General features: G+C 36.3%; 2 protein-coding genes across 3 annotated transcripts; one reads left to right on the top strand and one right to left on the bottom strand.

Moving 5' to 3' along the window:
* Positions 1-4,232: 4,232 nt before the first annotated feature.
* LOC127807790 (proteasome subunit alpha type-1-B-like) lies at positions 4,233-12,803 on the top strand. Its single transcript, XM_052345894.1, has 2 exons — positions 4,233-4,714; positions 12,051-12,803. The coding sequence occupies exons 1-2, from the start codon at positions 4,364-4,366 to the stop codon at positions 12,507-12,509; spliced, it is 810 nt and encodes a 269-aa protein (XP_052201854.1). The 5' UTR covers positions 4,233-4,363; the 3' UTR covers positions 12,510-12,803.
* Positions 12,804-13,577: 774 nt separating this feature from the next.
* Positions 13,578-17,523, bottom strand: LOC127807789 (uncharacterized). Of its 2 annotated transcripts, XM_052345891.1 has the most exons (8): positions 17,181-17,520; positions 15,980-16,243; positions 15,813-15,884; positions 15,674-15,712; positions 15,300-15,407; positions 14,759-14,856; positions 14,251-14,362; positions 13,578-13,990 (listed from the first exon to the last, which is right to left on the bottom strand). In XM_052345891.1, the coding sequence occupies exons 1-8, from the start codon at positions 17,340-17,342 to the stop codon at positions 13,721-13,723; spliced, it is 1,125 nt and encodes a 374-aa protein (XP_052201851.1). In that variant the 5' UTR covers positions 17,343-17,520; the 3' UTR covers positions 13,578-13,720. The 2 variants fall into 2 exon arrangements, with proteins under 2 accessions (XP_052201851.1, XP_052201853.1); XM_052345893.1 differs by lacking the exon at positions 15,813-15,884 and having other exon boundaries at positions 17,181-17,523.
* Positions 17,524-17,924: the final 401 nt, after the last annotated feature.

Raw genomic sequence — 17,924 nt, 5'->3', positions numbered from 1 at the left:
GGGTTATATCTTAACCTTTGAAACATGTTGCGATATTTTGTTTTTGCGAATAGGGATGAAGATTTAATCGGTAAATTTTTTAAATCAAATGGATTCAATCTGTTTTAAAAATTAAATCGAATAAACTAAATAAATTCACAAACTCAAGAAACTAAAAGTCTGAAAAATTGAAAAATAAATTTGAACTAATAAAAAATGGGAAAAACAAAAAAAATTGAAAAACTGAAATAACCAAATGCAAAAATGATATTTTTTTTGACATTTCGAGCGTTTTGATTATTTCAATTTTTTTCAATACGAAAACTAAATCAAACTGAAACAAATGAAATTATAAAACTTAGAAACCGAATCAAACTGACATATAACTTGAACCGAAGCGAATCGACAATTTTAGCAAATCATTTCAATTTAGCCAAAATATTACTCATCCCTAATTACCGAACTTGTAGATGTAAAATATATATATATATATTTCTTAATCTTATAACTTTTACTTTTTAACTGAAAATCGTGCATCTTTAATGTTGTGATAAATAAAGGTAAAATATTTATCATATAATAATTAAACTCGCTTGCTTGGAGCAGTTAGATGTGCATGCAAGAACATGTCGACCTCAATAAACTTACGTGCCTCTAAAATAACAAACTTCATAACGGTAATTTGTTAAAAGTGGCAAGTCGTTAGATAATTCAACAAAGTTCGAGACAATAATAAAGTATAACCTAGTCCCAAGGTGACCAAAATCAATCCACCATGCATGTAATAGCAATATACTCATATATTATAAAAGAGTATATATTTAGAATAAATTCTCGCTATTTTGCATGAGTTCTTTTCCTTTTTGTTATTATACACACTGATCTATTTTATTTTTTCATTTGTCGGTCACTTCTGATCGACTGATTCAAGTGTCGAATAATATTCTCGAGCACATTTTAGGATAATTTTTAACATTGACATATATAGTTATCAGAAATGTTATGGCAACTAACGACATCGACACCTTACATTTAAATTGTATGAAAATAAAAATTAGAGATAAATATGATACAAAATGAACACAGAAAACAACATAATTAAAAAAAAAAACAAAAACACGAAAACGCTTAAATGAAAAATATATATATATGTAGGAAAGTTTTCTGTAAATATAATTTTTAATATAAAAAATAATTATTTAATTTAAAAATAAACTTGGTTAGAGATGAAATTTTTTTATTTTTAACTTATTTGTGGATGAAAATAAATTTTGAAAATTTTATAATATTATAAAATAGCTTTAAAATGTTTTTAAAATTATAAAAATAACATAAAAATATTTTTTGATATTTTATATAAAAAATATTTTAAAAACGTCAAAATAACACCTCAATAACACAAAAAATATATTGTACAACGAAAGAGTGATGTACACAAAATATCAATATTATTAAGTAAATACATTAAATAATTAATGTTTATTTGATACTAACAAAATAAGAAGAGGCATGGAATTAGGCATGAGCCCCCGCCCCCCATCCAATCCATGTCCGCGTCGAGTTTACAGGATAACAAATCTGTATGATTGAATATCCCCCATGTGAAGAAATGAACCCAATGACACATAAAGTCAACCAAGCCATGATGGAACAATCTTGAGCTAAACCTGGGAGTTGATTGGCTTGGAAAGAAGGGTAGATCTGGAGTGTGAATGTGCTTGCGGGGGCTGCCTTTTGGGGGAATCTTTATGAAAAGATAAGAAAGAGCCATCATGCCATCAATAAGTGAAGATCTAAAGCATAAAGCAGAGAATGGATGGGGTAATAGCAATTCTACCTTCGCTTTTAACACCCTGGATTAAGTTAAAGAAATTATGGAAAATTTTAAATTTAATATTTGTGGTGATATTTTATATTGTATTTTATCATTTTTATTATATAAAAATAAATATAAGACATTAATATGAAATGTTAGTTAAAATATTAAACTCGAATATTCAAATAATATTTTTAATTATTGTCGCTCGAACACAGCAATTAATTTATTGACTACAAACGTTATCATCAAATTGCTTAAAATTTATAAGAAAAAGAATGATCAGAGGGTGCAAGAAAATTTCTACGCAAATATTTTGATGTTTAAATTAAATATCAAATATTTTAAGATTATATTAAAATTAATATTAGAGACGCACATTTTTTAAATTAGAGATCATCTATTTATAGAAGAACGTTGAGCTTTTCAAAATTTTCTAAAATTAGAATTCTTCTAGGATATTGTTTGTCCTAATATTTTGAGATCCACTAGAATTATGATTCTTATGAATAACATTTGTCTTGACATTTTAAAATTTATTAAAGTCAAGATATTTATGAATAATATTTAGCCTTTTCGTAAAATTCTTCGAAGAATTTTCGGACGTCAAAGTTATTTTGTTTGAGTTTTGTTCGAAACTCTCTCGATTAAGAAAAATTTACATTTTTTGAGACTGACAAATTATTTTAGGATTTTAGATTTATTTTATTTTTTAATAAACTTTTGCTTATAACACATTACCAATAAATTAATAAGAAAAAATAGATTTGAATTTAGAACCTTTTCCTTATAACCGGGGGAATGTCTGTCTCAAGGCTCTTTGCTTATTGACCACTTTTTCACATAAAATAAGTAAAAATGAAGAGAAATGGTGACCGACCGGCCATTGAATTGGGTCAGCTTTGGTCACAAGGGTGAGTCATCAAACACGTGTTTTGAAATATTAACTAAATTTTAAAGAATCCTTATGGCAGCGGAGTGAGTTTGAATCCAACATATTCTCTTTTTACCTTAATTTTCGTGTTTTAAGGTATGTCCCTAATTATTTATTCATGTAGGGTATTCTATTGGGTACCCCTTTTGCTTTATTCGATCAATTTATATATTAGAATTTATTTTATTAATTATTTTGCATTTTCAATTATATTCTCCTTCTATACGAGAATTGAAATATTTTTAATAATATGTAAAAGTTAAAATAAAATATTATAAATAATATGGATTGTATGTGGCAATGAATTTTTTTTTATTTTTCAAACAAATGTCCTATATCAATATTGGCGGTGAATATTTATCGAACTTATTGAATTGCTCAAATCGAATAGATTAAAGTGGTGTCAAAAACTGAATCGAATCAACTAAATAAATTCTCAAACCAATAATAACGAAAAAATTTAAAAAACCCAAATCGACTTAAAAAATAATAATAAAAAAAAACGTTGTATGAGAATAAAATAATAATCACTTCTCATCATGGACCCTCCATACCATCCTCGACCTTTTTTTGGGTAGGGGTTGGGGTTCACACTCAGCCTATCCAAATTCATTTAATTTGAGTTGAAATAATTTTTTAGAATAAATGGTGAGCGTGAAAAAAAAATTTGATGTAACTCTGATACCACATCACAATATTAACGTTGTATTGTATTTTGAGCTTGATAAGCTTCTGGCAAGCACTAGCCATTGAGCTTGAATATGTCTGAATTATTTTTTAAAAATTTGATAATCTGATATGTAAATAATCAACAAATATAACTTTAAATCAAATATAATAATTATTGAATATAACATCAACATAATAATAACTTTAAATTACAATAAACATAATTGAGTATATTTACGAGTCTCTAATCGATCCTATTAGTATTATAAGTCTTTAATTGAATATGTTCGCGATATTTACTAAACTCAAACTAAGATCGTTTACAAATCGAGTTTTAATATTAGATTCAAGTTCGACTTGTATACTTTAATAAATAAACTCGAACATGCTTTTGTCAAACTAAACACCGAATCATTTACAAACAACTCGACTCATTTGCGATCCTATTTTTAAAATGTAAACTTAATATTATATATTCATTAATAATTCAATAACCCTTCCCCTTAATTTTGGAATTCTGCAAAGCGGGGTCGGCCATTTTAAAATGGCCCAGGATTCTGGGCAAGGGCCAGTGCTTATTTGGGTTGCGATTGAAGCTTCCTTTTTGTGTTTGAAGTCTTGGACTGGCCTTGAGTCCATACAAACACTTTGGTCCCAAAGTGGGCCTGGGGCCCATATAAACCATACCTATGGCAAAAAGCCCAGCAGCCCGATTAATTCAAACTTATACGATATTAGTCACAATTTGTGGGGGTTTCGTGTAATTAATTCAAAATTAACAAAAGGGGGTATCGGAAACCCGGTTCAACAAATTAATCTCTCTCTTCTCTCTGGCGTGGAGAAAAAGAAAGGAAAATGCAGTGTTAAAAGCGTTCACAGAGAGGGAGAGAGAGAGAGAGAGAGAGTGAGCTTCTGCGATATAGTTGTAGAGAGAGAAAGTAGGCAAAGCTTAGAGGAAGAAGAAGATGTTCAGGAACCAGTACGACACGGATGTTACGACGTGGAGTCCGCAGGGGCGGCTGTTCCAGGTGGAGTACGCGATGGAGGCGGTGAAGCAAGGCTCGGCGGCGATCGGTCTCCGATCCAAGACTCACGTCGTTCTAGCAGCCGTCAACAAGGCTCAGTCCGAGCTGTCCTCCCATCAGCGGAAGATCTTCAAGGTCGACGACCACATCGGCGTCGCCATCGCCGGCCTCACCGCCGACGGTCGCGTCCTCTCCCGCTACATGCGATCCGAGTGCATCAATCACTCCTACACCTATGAGTCTCCCCTCCCCGTCGGCCGCCTCGTCGTCCGGCTAGCCGACAAGGCCCAGGTTCCCTACCTATTAAACCCTAATCTGTTTCCGCCTGTGTGTGTTTATATGTCCGCATCTCTGTGTGTATGCGCGTTAATTTTTATTGATTTGAGATTGGTGATTGTTTGATGAGTTCTCAATGTCATTAGGGTTTTTATTGTGAGGGATGAGAATGTGGCATTTTATGGAGAAGGAATAGGAAATAGATTATTCTTTTGGTTCAAAATGTAAATCAACTTACAGAAAGAATAAAAAATTTCAGCATTGCTAGTGCTGGACTTAGTTGAGAAGAGGTCTATTTTTCATGGGCAAAGTGAGGAAACGCCTAATACAAAAAAAGAAAAGAAAGAAAAATAAAAGGAAATGTTTCGTCATTCAAAGCGTTCATCTCATTTTTCTTTTCCTCTTTAGAAGTCTGCTTAATAGTTTTTCTTTTTTTCTCAAATGTTTGAGTGTTGATATAATATTATCATTTATAGTTTAATTGCACAGCGTCCAGTTATTGTGGTGTTTTGTTTTAGTTATTTCCTCCAAGTGGTTTGTAAGGCTATGGGTTGAAGTGTTTAAACTCTTGGCATGGATCATTCTCGGATATCTGATAGAGTGCTTTAATAAAGTTCTTTTATCAATTTTTGTAGTTGTTAAAGTTTTCCCAACCATGGAGACACCAATAGAAAGAAACGAGGAAACTGGTCCTTCAACCTTAATAATATTCAGATCTTCAAATCCCATATTTCATATATTTTCCTGATGTTTGCCCGGTTTCTAAACAGCTTGTTGTGTCTGTGGCTTTGAGATTTTTTCCTCTTCATTTAGGTTTTGGAAGGTAAATCTTCCTCTCTTCTTCAAATTGGTTATGCCCTTGCATAATTGCATTATGTGTGGATTTAACATGATACTTGCACACTTTGACCCTTACATAAAGTTCTCTAGCCCTTTTGGTTGTGAGTTGGACATGTGAGTTAGCCATAATTTGGGTTTGGGCAATTCCCCCATTTCTGTTCTTTTTATTAGAGCTGCTTGGTCGCTCACCTTCTTGTTTTTCGATTCAATCTCCTCATGTACCAATCCACTCCTTATGTCTATTAAGAATAATGTTGTCAAACTACTCATTCTGCCTTAACATTAAAATGCATAAGATTTTAGTGCTAGTAGCAGGGAATGGCATGATGAAATGGAAGAAGGTTGGTAGGCAGAAAAGGGAGAGGGAAACCAAGAAAAATTTGGTGGGAAACTTTTAGGCATGACTTGGATTATAATGTGCTTACAAAAGATATTGTCATAGATAGAAATGATTGGTGAGTTAGAATCCATATAGTCTACCTCACCTAATGGGAATAAGGCTTGGCATGGTGGTGTTGCTAGCAAAGAGTGGCATCTCAACGTCAAGTCCTCACTTGTTGGTAAGAGTACCTTAGTAGTAGTGTGGGTGCTTGCTAACTACTACTGTATGCAGAGCAAAACAACAACAGCAACATAGCGACCTTTATCCCACTGCGGGGTTGCTGATTGATGCATGATATCTGATGATGTTGTATGTAGATCATTTATTAGAAAATTATTAAAAAAAATTACATTGATTACACCCTCTCATTCAGATGCACTGCCCTTTCTCATACGTACCGACATTTCTTTCCTCAGTACACACAACTAAACATGTTTGTAATGGTACTGGTAAAATTGTAATCGCATCTCATCTCTTGAATTTCAAGGGATGCCAGTTGAGCTTACAAGTTGTTGCTCCAAAGAATGTTTCCACCAGACTAATCGCTTAGGTATTTCTAGTTTAGTATGTTGGGTGCAGCCCTTGATCTTACGAATAGTGGCTAAGGACCAGATTTTTTTTTTTTGCTAGGGGAAAAAAATGTTCTTTTGTATGAACCAAAAACAATAATACTGTTGTTAGTATTAGGTACTTGAAGACAATGAACTAATCCCATAGACATTTCTACTTGAGTATGTTGCGTTCTTCGTCTTCTTCTTTTTGGGATAATTTCCCTGTCATCGGATCAGATTCTGCTTGTCTCTCTTGTGCTTGTTCTCTGTTGCGGTCTCACATCAAACTGTGGTTTAGATGGCAACTGCCCTAATTTTTACTAAAAGTCATATACAGTGTTCAGAGTTGTCACCTAGTTCATCTGATCCTTCTAATCAAGGTGTGTAGTCATCAGTTATTACTGTTATAGAACTTTTTGTGTGTATATCCACAAAAAGGAGAGGTCCATCTGCTCATTGGATAACCATATTGATGATATATGATAGAGCAATATAAGCTATGGGAATGCTGAAATATTTGAACTTAATAAAGAGTTGTCGTTGGATTGGCCTTCTAAATCCGTATTCCTGTTCATGCCAAACTGTGTTTTCTACCTGATGTATGTATGCCGTAATGTGTGTATATATACATTTAGATGCTGGCAAACAATTTCATTTCCTCAAAAAGCAGGGGTTCTTTACCTAATACGGTCTTAGAAGGAAAATTAAAATCTTTGTGAGTGTTTTGTGTTTTTCCTTAACTTCGTTTTTTAGGGGTCCATAGAGGATAGAGAAAATTATACTAGGCATGTTTAACAAGACTTTCCAAAATTCGTAGATATAAACAATAATAGGAATTATTTTTATATAGAAATGCTTCAAATTTTGCTATAATTGGGGTACATTTACTGATATGAGCAATGATAGAAATTAATTGTTCTCATGTATCTTCCAAAATGCCTGTCGAATATCTTTTAAGAAATAGTTACTGGCTCTTGTCTGTAGAGTGAATTTAGGTTCCAACTTGTGGAGAGTCCACTTGATATCTTCTGTGCAGGTCCTCCTAAACATGAATTTGTTATTACAATAAAGCGGAGCCTTCAAATTCTATTTCATAACAGTAAGGATTCAGAATCTTAACTGAATTCAAGTCCATTACAACAGCAATAATAACACTCCCAATCCTTGTAACAAACTCTAGTCCATTGAAATTCTAAAATTTGCTCTTGTAATTGTTATATTCTTTTCTTTGGATAAATTATGCTTTTGAAACAGACCTCAATTTAGAGTTGTCAACTGGGCTGGTTCGCCCTGTGCAGGTTGTTTTGACCCCTTGGCCTGGCCCACAGGTCTTCCGAAAATGCCAAACAGGCCAGGCCCACCAAGCCTGGGGGTGGTCCATTCCAAAAGACATCTCTATCTCAATCAGCGACCATTCTTGTACCTGCCAGCCCACTGGACCTTCACCACTGCTGCCTCATCTCTTGTAATTGACCCAAGTAACAAGCCTTTAAAGCTCCCTCTCCTTCCTAGAGCTCCTCAGTTTGATGGACTTAATTCAGTCTTATCAAACAACTATACAACCCAAAGTGCCTCCATCAGAACTTCTGTCATAATATGAATGCCCATACATGTGTTCAACGTCTTCATTTTTATCATCAGCCAACATGAAGCCTCCTGTTCCCAATCTAAGACAAGAGTTACCATCCCTTCATCAGAAGAAACAACCCCATCTCTCACTCCCTGCCAGTCCCATCACTCACCCGGACCATCTTGTTTACTCTTCACTTGCATCTGATGAAAAGTCCACACTCTGCTGCTCATCAAATTCTGCCCATCCTCCTCTGGTGAGCATCATCATTCCCAGCCCTCCACTTCCTATGACTGGATCTGAGATTCCTTGGAGAAACAGTCCAACCAAGAGCCAAGAAGCCTTTGGCTTGACCTTAATTCTACATAGAAATTTCCCAACAGTATGCCTGGAACAAGGTAATTAGCCTTGTAATTTCCTGATAAGTTGTTACTTTTAAGGAGGGAAAAAAAGATTTGGGTTACCAAAATTATTTGGGTAAATTACATTGGGCAGCCTTGAGATTTAGAGTTACTATACAAAATATCCCTTGCATATAAAAAATTACACCGACCTCCATTGGTCTTTATAACTTGTAAGAGATTTCCTGTGCATGGAAATCACTGTTTTTATTTAACATGAAATATTCTGACTTGATTAATTACCACTGATTGCCAAAATACCAACTTAATTCTCAAGAATATCAACTTAATTGCCAAAATACCCTTTTCATAAACATAATTACCACTGATTATAATGCCAATAAAAAATCTCATTAGCTCTTTTAGTTAAGCAAATAAATAATTATTTTTGTCTTAAATACTTTTAATTAGCATTGAGTAATGATATACAGATAGAAATTTTATACATTATTTGATGACTATATAAGAAAGTAATACTACCATTAAAATGAGTAATAATTGAAAATTGTTACTACTGCATGGGTTGAGAAACAAAAGTTCTATAAAAATATTATTTCCCATAAAAGCTAAATTTTGTAAAAGCTAAACTAATGAGTTTCTCTCTCTGGTTAAAAGAGAAGGCCAAACCCTTACCTCTGTCTCTCAAGAACATCTTTTTCTAGAATCTAGATTTCACAGAACCTAGATCTAATTTAGGTTTTTCGTGCTTCCCAGATAGCATCTGGGCTTTGAGAACCAACCTAAGTCTAGATTTTCTGGTTCTTGAGAAGAAGAGAAAAAGAAGAATAAGATAGCAGAAGAGGAGAAGATAGTCTAGAGAATAATAAGAAAGAAGAAGAGTGAGATGGTCTGCAGAGCTTTGGTTGGCTGGGTTTTTGTCTAGTGTTAGTCACTGGATTTGTCTGGGGGAGTTGGCGTGGAGGATGTTAGGTGATTAGGTGGATAAAAAAAGTTTATGACCAATATGGTTATTAAGTTTAGGGTTAATATGGACACTTGACTAAAATGGTTATTTTTAGACTTAAAAGCTGGTCATTAACATTTATGGAAAATTATAGTTTACACCCCTTGATGCTTTAGTAGGCAATCTTTGACAGTGGAGGTATGCATTGTATTTGATAAATGAGAGGTATTAAGTTTAATAACCCTTAACCATTGGGGTACTCTTGTCATTTGCCCAAATCATCTATAGTAGTTTTTACAGTGCCTCATGCACTGAAAACCATTGATAGTATAAACATGAGGTTGCTGCATAATGTTGACATTCGAGGTTCTGGAACTATAGGGATCTGTTTTTTTTTTCATCCATTATGGTTAGAGCTAAAGATTATCGCTACTTGAAATTGTTGCCTAACTAGGAACTTAGAATTGTTGAAGTTATTCTCCCTTAAAATTTTGGGTACCATATTTGCAATGTTCATTCTCTATGTTGTCTTTATTCTAGAGGTTTTTCTCCATTCAGTTACTGGCAGTATTGTGTCATGAACCTAGGGTTGACCTAAGGTTTTAAGTGAGAAATTAGAAGAAACCGAGTGAGAGAGAACAGAAATGGAGGGAGATACAGAACAGAGAGAGAGAGAGAGAGAGAGAGAACAGAGAGAATTGACTATTGAGGAAGAATAGAGGAGATCGAAAGAGATAATTGTAGAGAGAGATGACAGAAATTCAGATATCAATCCACAATGACATTCTCTTAACTAATCTAGCCTATTTACAGGCTGTCTAGGCTTTCAGTTATTAGAACAACTAAAAGGTACAAACAGAGAAAACAACAAAGCACAACTAACTAACTAATACATGTAATATACTATGACTAATGTACCATTGGGGTCGTGACAATCCCCCTCCTTGAGAGGTTTCTTTTCTCCAAGAAACTACAACAATTGTGCCGCTGTTTCTTCATCTAATTCATGTTTTCACTATTTGGTTCATCCTTCGCCTTTCCTTGTTCTTTTCTCTTTTCTTTGGCCTTCTTTTCTTTCTCCTTCTTGGCTTTATCTTATGGATGAAAGAGGAAACATCTCTTTGTTCGGCAAATATTTCAAGCTCTCTTGAAGTACCTGCTTTACTTACCTCTGCTAAAACCAGGACCAAATCCTCTACATCAACGGCTGCCAAGATATCTGCAATATCCCGCTGATGCAGCAATTAAGAAGCGTAGATTCGCTTCAAGTACTCAGACAAAGCTCCAACAATACCATCTCCAATGATTTCCTTGGCGGTGCCTATAAGATCGACAAAGTCTTTTGCCAGCCGTTGACACTTTTTAACTTCTTTTTCCTCCTCTCTGGCTCTATTCTGTAGATCCTCAAATTCTAGCTTTGCATTGTCATCAGGTATTGGAGGAGTACCTATTTCTTCAAGGAAAACAGACTTAAAATCTTCAAAATCCAAAGTTGATGTGATCATATCTTTTCCCAAATTCACAGCATCTTTTACTTCCTTATCTTCAACAGACATCTCCTCAATTGCTGTCATGTTGATTTTCCTGGCAACTGCCATTCCTTGGCGTCCGGTATTACCTGTTCCAATTCAGCTGATTCATTAGCTTTTTGCAGACTGAAGAAGGTATCAGGTGGGATTCCAGCTTCTGCTGGAATTGGTTCTGCAGTGGATCTTGAAAGAAGTTCCACTAGTAGGCTGATCTAATTTTTTTTTGACATCAGAATTAGTAAGTCATCCAGCTTGTGGTTGAGGTTAGTGAGTGTTTCGCCTATTTTATTGCATTCTTCTTGAATTCCTTTTCTTGTTGCAGCACATGCTTCCTTGATTATTCTCACTGTTGCGCACTTTCTGCTCAATAGCTACTCGCCTCCACCTGAATCTGTCCTAAGCCTATTTCCAGATTGTCCAGCCTGGTTTCCAATTGTTTCATCCTTTTTTCTCCTTCCATCTCCGCTGCTTGCTTCATTCAGACAGTCACCTAAGATCAGAATTGGCCTCCTGAATCAATCGTTTCTGTATCAGCTAGCTCGCCAGAAATCACTTGGCTCTGCTTCAATTGACAGCCAAGAAACAGCCTATATATATCGCCTGGATCTGCTTCAGAAGTTGCTTCTAGGAGGTGCCTATATCTGAATTACAGCTACACTGCGCCTGAATGTTAGCCGAGAATTGCTTTGCTCTGCTTTGCCTTCAAATCTGAACCTTGATCAGCTGCTAGGAACTGATGGAATCACAGCCAAGAATTGTTGGCTTTGATACCAAAATGATAAGTCTCGGATTTGAGACTTGTACAATTCTAGTATGTTTTGTAGCCGTAGGAGAAATTTGAATTGAGAGGGGGAATTTGACAGGAGGGAGAATTTAGAGAGAGAAAAGAGGGAAATAGAATTTGGAGGGAAAGAATTATGTATTATCTCATCATAATCCCCATCCTCATACGTCAGGTTCCCTTTTTTGGGCAGCTCTTAGGTTGTAACTCCCTTAACTGAAAGAGTACAAGTTGCAGCTATAACTGCTAGGTACAATAGCTGCTTATCTACTAGCATTAAGACTAATTACAATTACACCCCCAGCATGCTCTTAGGGTCGTGACATATTGCAAGTTCATTCCTCTTTTTTATGCAGGCTGGCTTACCCTCTTTTCTATACTTCTTGATTGCAGGTTTGTACCCAGAGATCATGGAAACGACCTTATGGGATTGGTTTACTTGTTGGAGGGTTGGATGAATCTGGAGCTCACCTCTACTACAATTGCCCAAGTGGAAACTACTTTGAATATCAAGCTTTTGCCATTGGGTCCCGCTCACAGGCTGCAAAGACATACTTAGAACGCAGATTTGAGAGCTTTGTGAGCTCATCACGGGAAGATCTGCTTAAGGATGCACTTTTTGCATTAAGAGAGACTTTACAGGGAGAAAAGCTTAAGAGCTCCGTATGCACAGTTGCAGTGGTAGGACTAGGGGAGGCATTCCACATATTGGACAATAAAACCGTACAAGCTTTGATTGATGCATTTGAAATAGTCCAAGAAGAAGCTCCTGCTACTGAAGAAGGTGTGGCCGAAGAATCTACCAGTGGCCAAGGTCCTGCTGACCAGGGTGCGGCTCCAATGGATATTTGAAGGTTCAAAAACTCTCAGCAGCCTCCCCATCCTTGTCCTCAGATAAGGTTCTTAATATGGTTGCCGAATGAGAATTGAGAGGTAAATGGGTTGCGGATGGTGTGATGGACAACATAATTTCTGTTGGATATGTTATTTGTTTATGCAAGATATTATCTTTCCCATCATCGCTACAGACAATCTAATCCTTGCCTGTTCAACTCTGTTGACATTTTATAGTTGGATAGAATTTTGTTTAATCTGCTTGTTTGGACCAGCCCGGTTATGATAATACTGTTTCTTGATGTTGGTTTATATCTAACCGTGGTATCTTACATTCTATAGTTTGATGCTACTTGTATTTTGGTAACAGGGAGAGTTCATGGGAATGCCTTACCATGACAATGCTTCCATGGCAGGGGCATGTTGACACTTTGTGAATTATTTCGGTTGATGCTTTCACCCTCTTTTAAGTTATCTGATTTTGAAATTAGGCAGTAATAAGTTTTAGAATGGTAACGATAATAGGCAGGCTGTTTGATTATTCAGGAGTATTAGGTTCTGCTTGTCGTCTAAGGTAAAGGTGTGGAGGTGGGCCTCTTGCATGCTTTACCCATTTCACACATGTCAAATGTCACAGGTACATTCGGTTGGTCCTTCCAGAATTAATCAAAATTTCACCATCAACTCATTAATAATTTCTCAGAGCCAGTGCTTTGTTGGAAACATTTGGGCATATATAAAGAAAATAGAGAGGAGATTGACGGATTATAATTTCTCATGGTAGGTACAAAGAAAATAAAGATCAAAATAGAGAGGAGATTGACGGATTATTATAGTCCATGATGAATGGCTAATGAGCCAGATTAGTCTAAACCAATTCAATCATGTTGGTTTAGTTTCATTTTAGAGGCTATTAACACCAATGAACAAATATTTGAACCACTTCAATCATGTTCAAATTTATACAAATTTTCACCTATTAGTCCTAATAAGGCATGATGCTCTTGTTATGGAAAAAAATGGTTGCCTTCTGGCCTGGAAAAATCCCTAATCTTCACAAGGAACTCATGCACATTGCATCCCAAATTTCAGTAAATCTGTCAAAATAAACTCTCAAGAGAATGAAGTTAAGCTTCTCATTCTTATGATGAGGATTAGACAGTAGTTTCGTGTGCATTAACCTGAATTGATAAACAATGAAATTGAGATGCGGTACAATTGCCAGAACCCTACAAGTCTTCTACAAGAGACCAATTTCCATTGTTGGGTAAAGTTAGACCCTTGGCCTGCAACTGTTTATGCATCCACTGCCAGTTCTCTGGGGTGACTTCGCCCCCAAGAGCCCGAATAACAGAACCCCCACTGCACGAGCCAACCCTGCAGCATTCCTCCAGAGACAGCCCCCTTACCAGTCCATACAGAAATCCACTCGCAAACAGGTCCCCTGCTCCAGTTGCGTCAATCGCCTTTGACTCCCCAATGGCAGGAACCCGAACAGACTGAAAGGGTTGCCATTTACACATTAGTAAAAGATAGAATTGATTTCTGTCTAATCTTTTAACGACAGAACTTCAAAATTTATTTAGATGAAGATTCACATACCATCGCACAACCAACTGTAGGATTCATTTCATAATATGACTGTCTTAAAGGGAAGAAAACTGTGCTTATAGACAGCCATTGATAAAATCCTCAAAGTTCCCTTTATTTGACCAAAAAATGATGGAAAAGGATACAGTAAGTACACATTATCACTCACCTCTTTTCCACATTTTGCAATGCATCCATTAGAGCCTAATGTCACTACAGCCCACTGACAGTGCTTTGCCAAAAATTCAAGAGCTGCCTCAGGATCGGCACCTTGTTCACCCCTACCAACCATAAGAAAGAGAAATAAAAAATCCTAACAACCTTATTAAGATAAATCTAGCAGAGAAAGCCTATACTCCAGGAGATTGGAGTATATTAACACAAAGAGGCCTGTTTGTTCAGTTTCAAGAAATGGGTTATTCAAGCATGCTTTGTATAATATCATAGTGTTGACGGGATTTGTTTCCCTATTGCGTGGAGACCAGATCTTAACGACATCTTTGTTAACACAAGAAAGAAACAAAAAGAAGAATGAGAATAGCACATCACATGAACTTTTTAACTTAATTCCTCATGTTTATAAGGCTATTCCTGAGGACTGCCTAATTTGTTCAGTACAACTTGATTTCTGTCATACACTTGAAAATTTGTATGGCCAAGGAACAGTTGAAACTTACCTTAGCAGCTCTGTCGCTTCATCCTCATTGGCAAAGCAAAGATCTATACTCCCTGATTCTAGCAGCTTCAGGAGAGGCAATCTGAATTTCCGAACCATCTGGCGACACTAAAATGTCAGCTAATAAACCAAAAAAGGGCATCTGCACTGCAGGAGGCTTTGTGCTTTGTGCTTTGTGAGGGTCAGGGGAGGGAGGGTTTATAAACTAAAACATCTGATATTTGAAAATGAAATGAACTGATGTGAAATAGCATAATAGATAAACTAATGTGGTATTAGTAAATGAAATAGACGAACAGAATAACAAGTATAAAGCAAAAGGACCAGTTATTCTGTCCACTGTTAGTCATCGGATTGCAGGGAATAAACTATTTGTGATTTGCCTGCCCAAGAAAAGATTACATGCATTCATCCTGACGTGTCCCTGTTCAAAAAGACAGGATTTTCCTCTTGTTCTATAGACTTCAAATAAACTTCAGAAAACAAAGTTGAGAATCTCTTTTGTTCCAGGTACATTTTACAGCAGGCGAAAGAGTTGTTACCTCAAAACTGGCCAAGTCAAGGGAGATTAGAATGCCCTCCTCTTTAGCAATCCGAATAGCTGCTTGAATAATTTCGATATTGGCTATTGCATATCTGAGTACCAGCCACTATAACATAAGAAATAGACAAAAGTAAGCTGCAGAAAATCTGGCAGGTACTATCGTGCGGGATCATAGCTGACAATAATGGTGTATATTTATAGAATCTGTAATGTCTACTTATTAGAGATTATATAGGGATGCAAAAATTCGGCCCAGTATTAGTTTACAAGTTGTAAAGAATGCAATGGAAACATAGAGAAAAATGTAAAAAGGAACAATTTTTCATAAGCAAACAAAAATGAACTGAAATTCAGTTTTCTTTGTTGCCTCACCTTGGAACCTCTAAAATCATCTCTTGTTAGTTCCTCTGCCTGATAAAGATAAACGGGATAAATACATAAATTAACATTTGAGAGACGGCGGCGCATCCCAGAATGTAATCCATTCCAGAACTAGATTAAAAAAATGCACCTGAATTTTAGCAACATTTGAGAGACAGGGGCGCATTGTACGATTCCCCAACTCATCAACCAGGCAAACACACTGTGTCATACCATTTAATAAGAACACTAAGCATCCAGAAGCTTAAAATGAATGAAAGTACCAGTCCACTTCTGGATAAACAGAATGAAGCTCACCTGACCAGTGGTTCCTTTTTTCCTCCTTAATCCTGAGAGGCTCACTCGATATGAGCTCATGGTACTCACAAACAATTTTCCTTGTTCATCGTCCCCGCAGGCCCCAATTATACGACAAGGGATCCCAAATCCAGCAGCCAGGCCTCTAATAGTATTGGCAACACTGCCCCCGGCTATGGTCTTCATAGGAGATGGATCATTGGGGGAAGAGAGAGTGTGGATTTTCAATTCACTCAATAATTGTTCAAGCTCTTGAACTTCAACCTAGTTAAAATAAATAGAAACCAATTACACTTCAGATATCCTACCGATTGCATTTCTATCAGAGTAGGATTCTTCAGCAAATCAGAAAATGCACTTCACCTTATGGCTTCAGTTCATCATTAGTCACTGTTGCAAAGCACTCAACCAATAAAAGAAAAGGAAAAAGGAAAACACTATGGCAGACCTAGTCAGTATTCACATACACATGGACGTCAGAAACCTAAATCTAGCATTAAGAATGCTCAAATCTAGGAAGAAGATTGCAAAAACAATCAGAAAACGAGCCGTTCTTGCTTATTCAAGAAAACAAAGCGAAAATGTCATTATCTTTCTCCGCTATGAAGGTCCAGTAGATACATGATTATATAGGTGGCAATTAAAAACCTAAATCTTGCAATACAAATGCTAAAGTTTGTGAAAAGAAAATAGGAAAATAATGACCAAATAAACCTGTTAGATCCTTACTTAACAATGTGTCATTATCTTTCCATGCCCTGAATCTCCCAATTGATCATCAGTAAACACTGAGCACCCAAATGGATAAAAGAAGATTTTGAAGTAAGTTTCACACAAAGAAACCCTTCTTTCCCACTCTTCTTGTGACAAAATCGCAATGACCACAAGGGTTTGCGTCAATTAGGGTGCATCTACTATTCCAAAGAGTAGCCACAAATCAGAAAAACAAAAGAAATCTAAAAGTCCTCCTCTTATGCTATACAAATAAAACCCTTTTACACACTGAACTAAAGAAAACCACTGCAGATGCCAAAAATCAAGAAAAGAGATTGCTTGGGAACACACAAAAGAATGCTAAATTCAGCCGCTTGAAGATCAAAACAGGATCTAACACACGATCACCAATGCCCACAATAAACACGAACCCAGAAAAGAATCCCAGACAACCAGCGAAACCTAGAAAAAAAAGAGAGGAGATTACCGGGAAGGAGCCGCCACGCTCGCCCGGAAGTTGGGAGAGAAGCGAGCAATCGACCTTGCCCACGTGGTCTACCAGCGCAGAGGGCTGGAGACCCACTATCACCGGCACAACGCCATTGTCGTCGAGGTTCATGGCCCCCTGGCATTCTAATTCTACCACCATTTTCTCCGAGTCTTCTTCCCCTCCTCCTCCTCTCTAAGCTCCTGCGTGGCTGTGTGTGTGTGCACATATATATATATATATCTGGAGAGAGAGAGAGAGGGGGGGGGGAGAGATTCACAGCCCTACGGCGGTAGAATAATTTCTGTTGGTAATTTTGAGATGACGGCACTAAACCCTTTCCTGAACTATCTCCATTCTCGTTTGGAGGATGGGGGTTGGTTCGGCCAGACATTTTTCTTTTATTTTTGGATGATGCTACATGTACACCATTTTTGTACATCTTAGACTACATAAGGGATATTATGACCAAAATACCCTGCGCCTCTCCATGCGCCTCACGCGCCTCTATGCACCTCATGAGAGGTTTTTTGTCATAATACCCTATTTTATAGCCCAAAATGTACAAAATAGGTGTACCAATAGCATTTTCCTTTATTTATCTATAAATTTTCAACTTTTATAGCTATTAATCATTTAATTAGAGTTAGCAGTGTTCAAAAAAATTGTCAGACCACGATTTTCAACTGAAGTGAACCATATTGGACTGAACCAGTCAATTTTTTTGAACTGACAATCCTGTTT

The sequence above is a fragment of the Diospyros lotus genome, chromosome 8 (genome assembly GCF_014633365.1).
Source record: "Diospyros lotus cultivar Yz01 chromosome 8, ASM1463336v1, whole genome shotgun sequence".
In the NCBI taxonomy this organism is placed as follows: domain Eukaryota; kingdom Viridiplantae; phylum Streptophyta; class Magnoliopsida; order Ericales; family Ebenaceae; genus Diospyros; species Diospyros lotus.
This window is presented reverse-complemented; position numbering and strand designations above follow the sequence as displayed.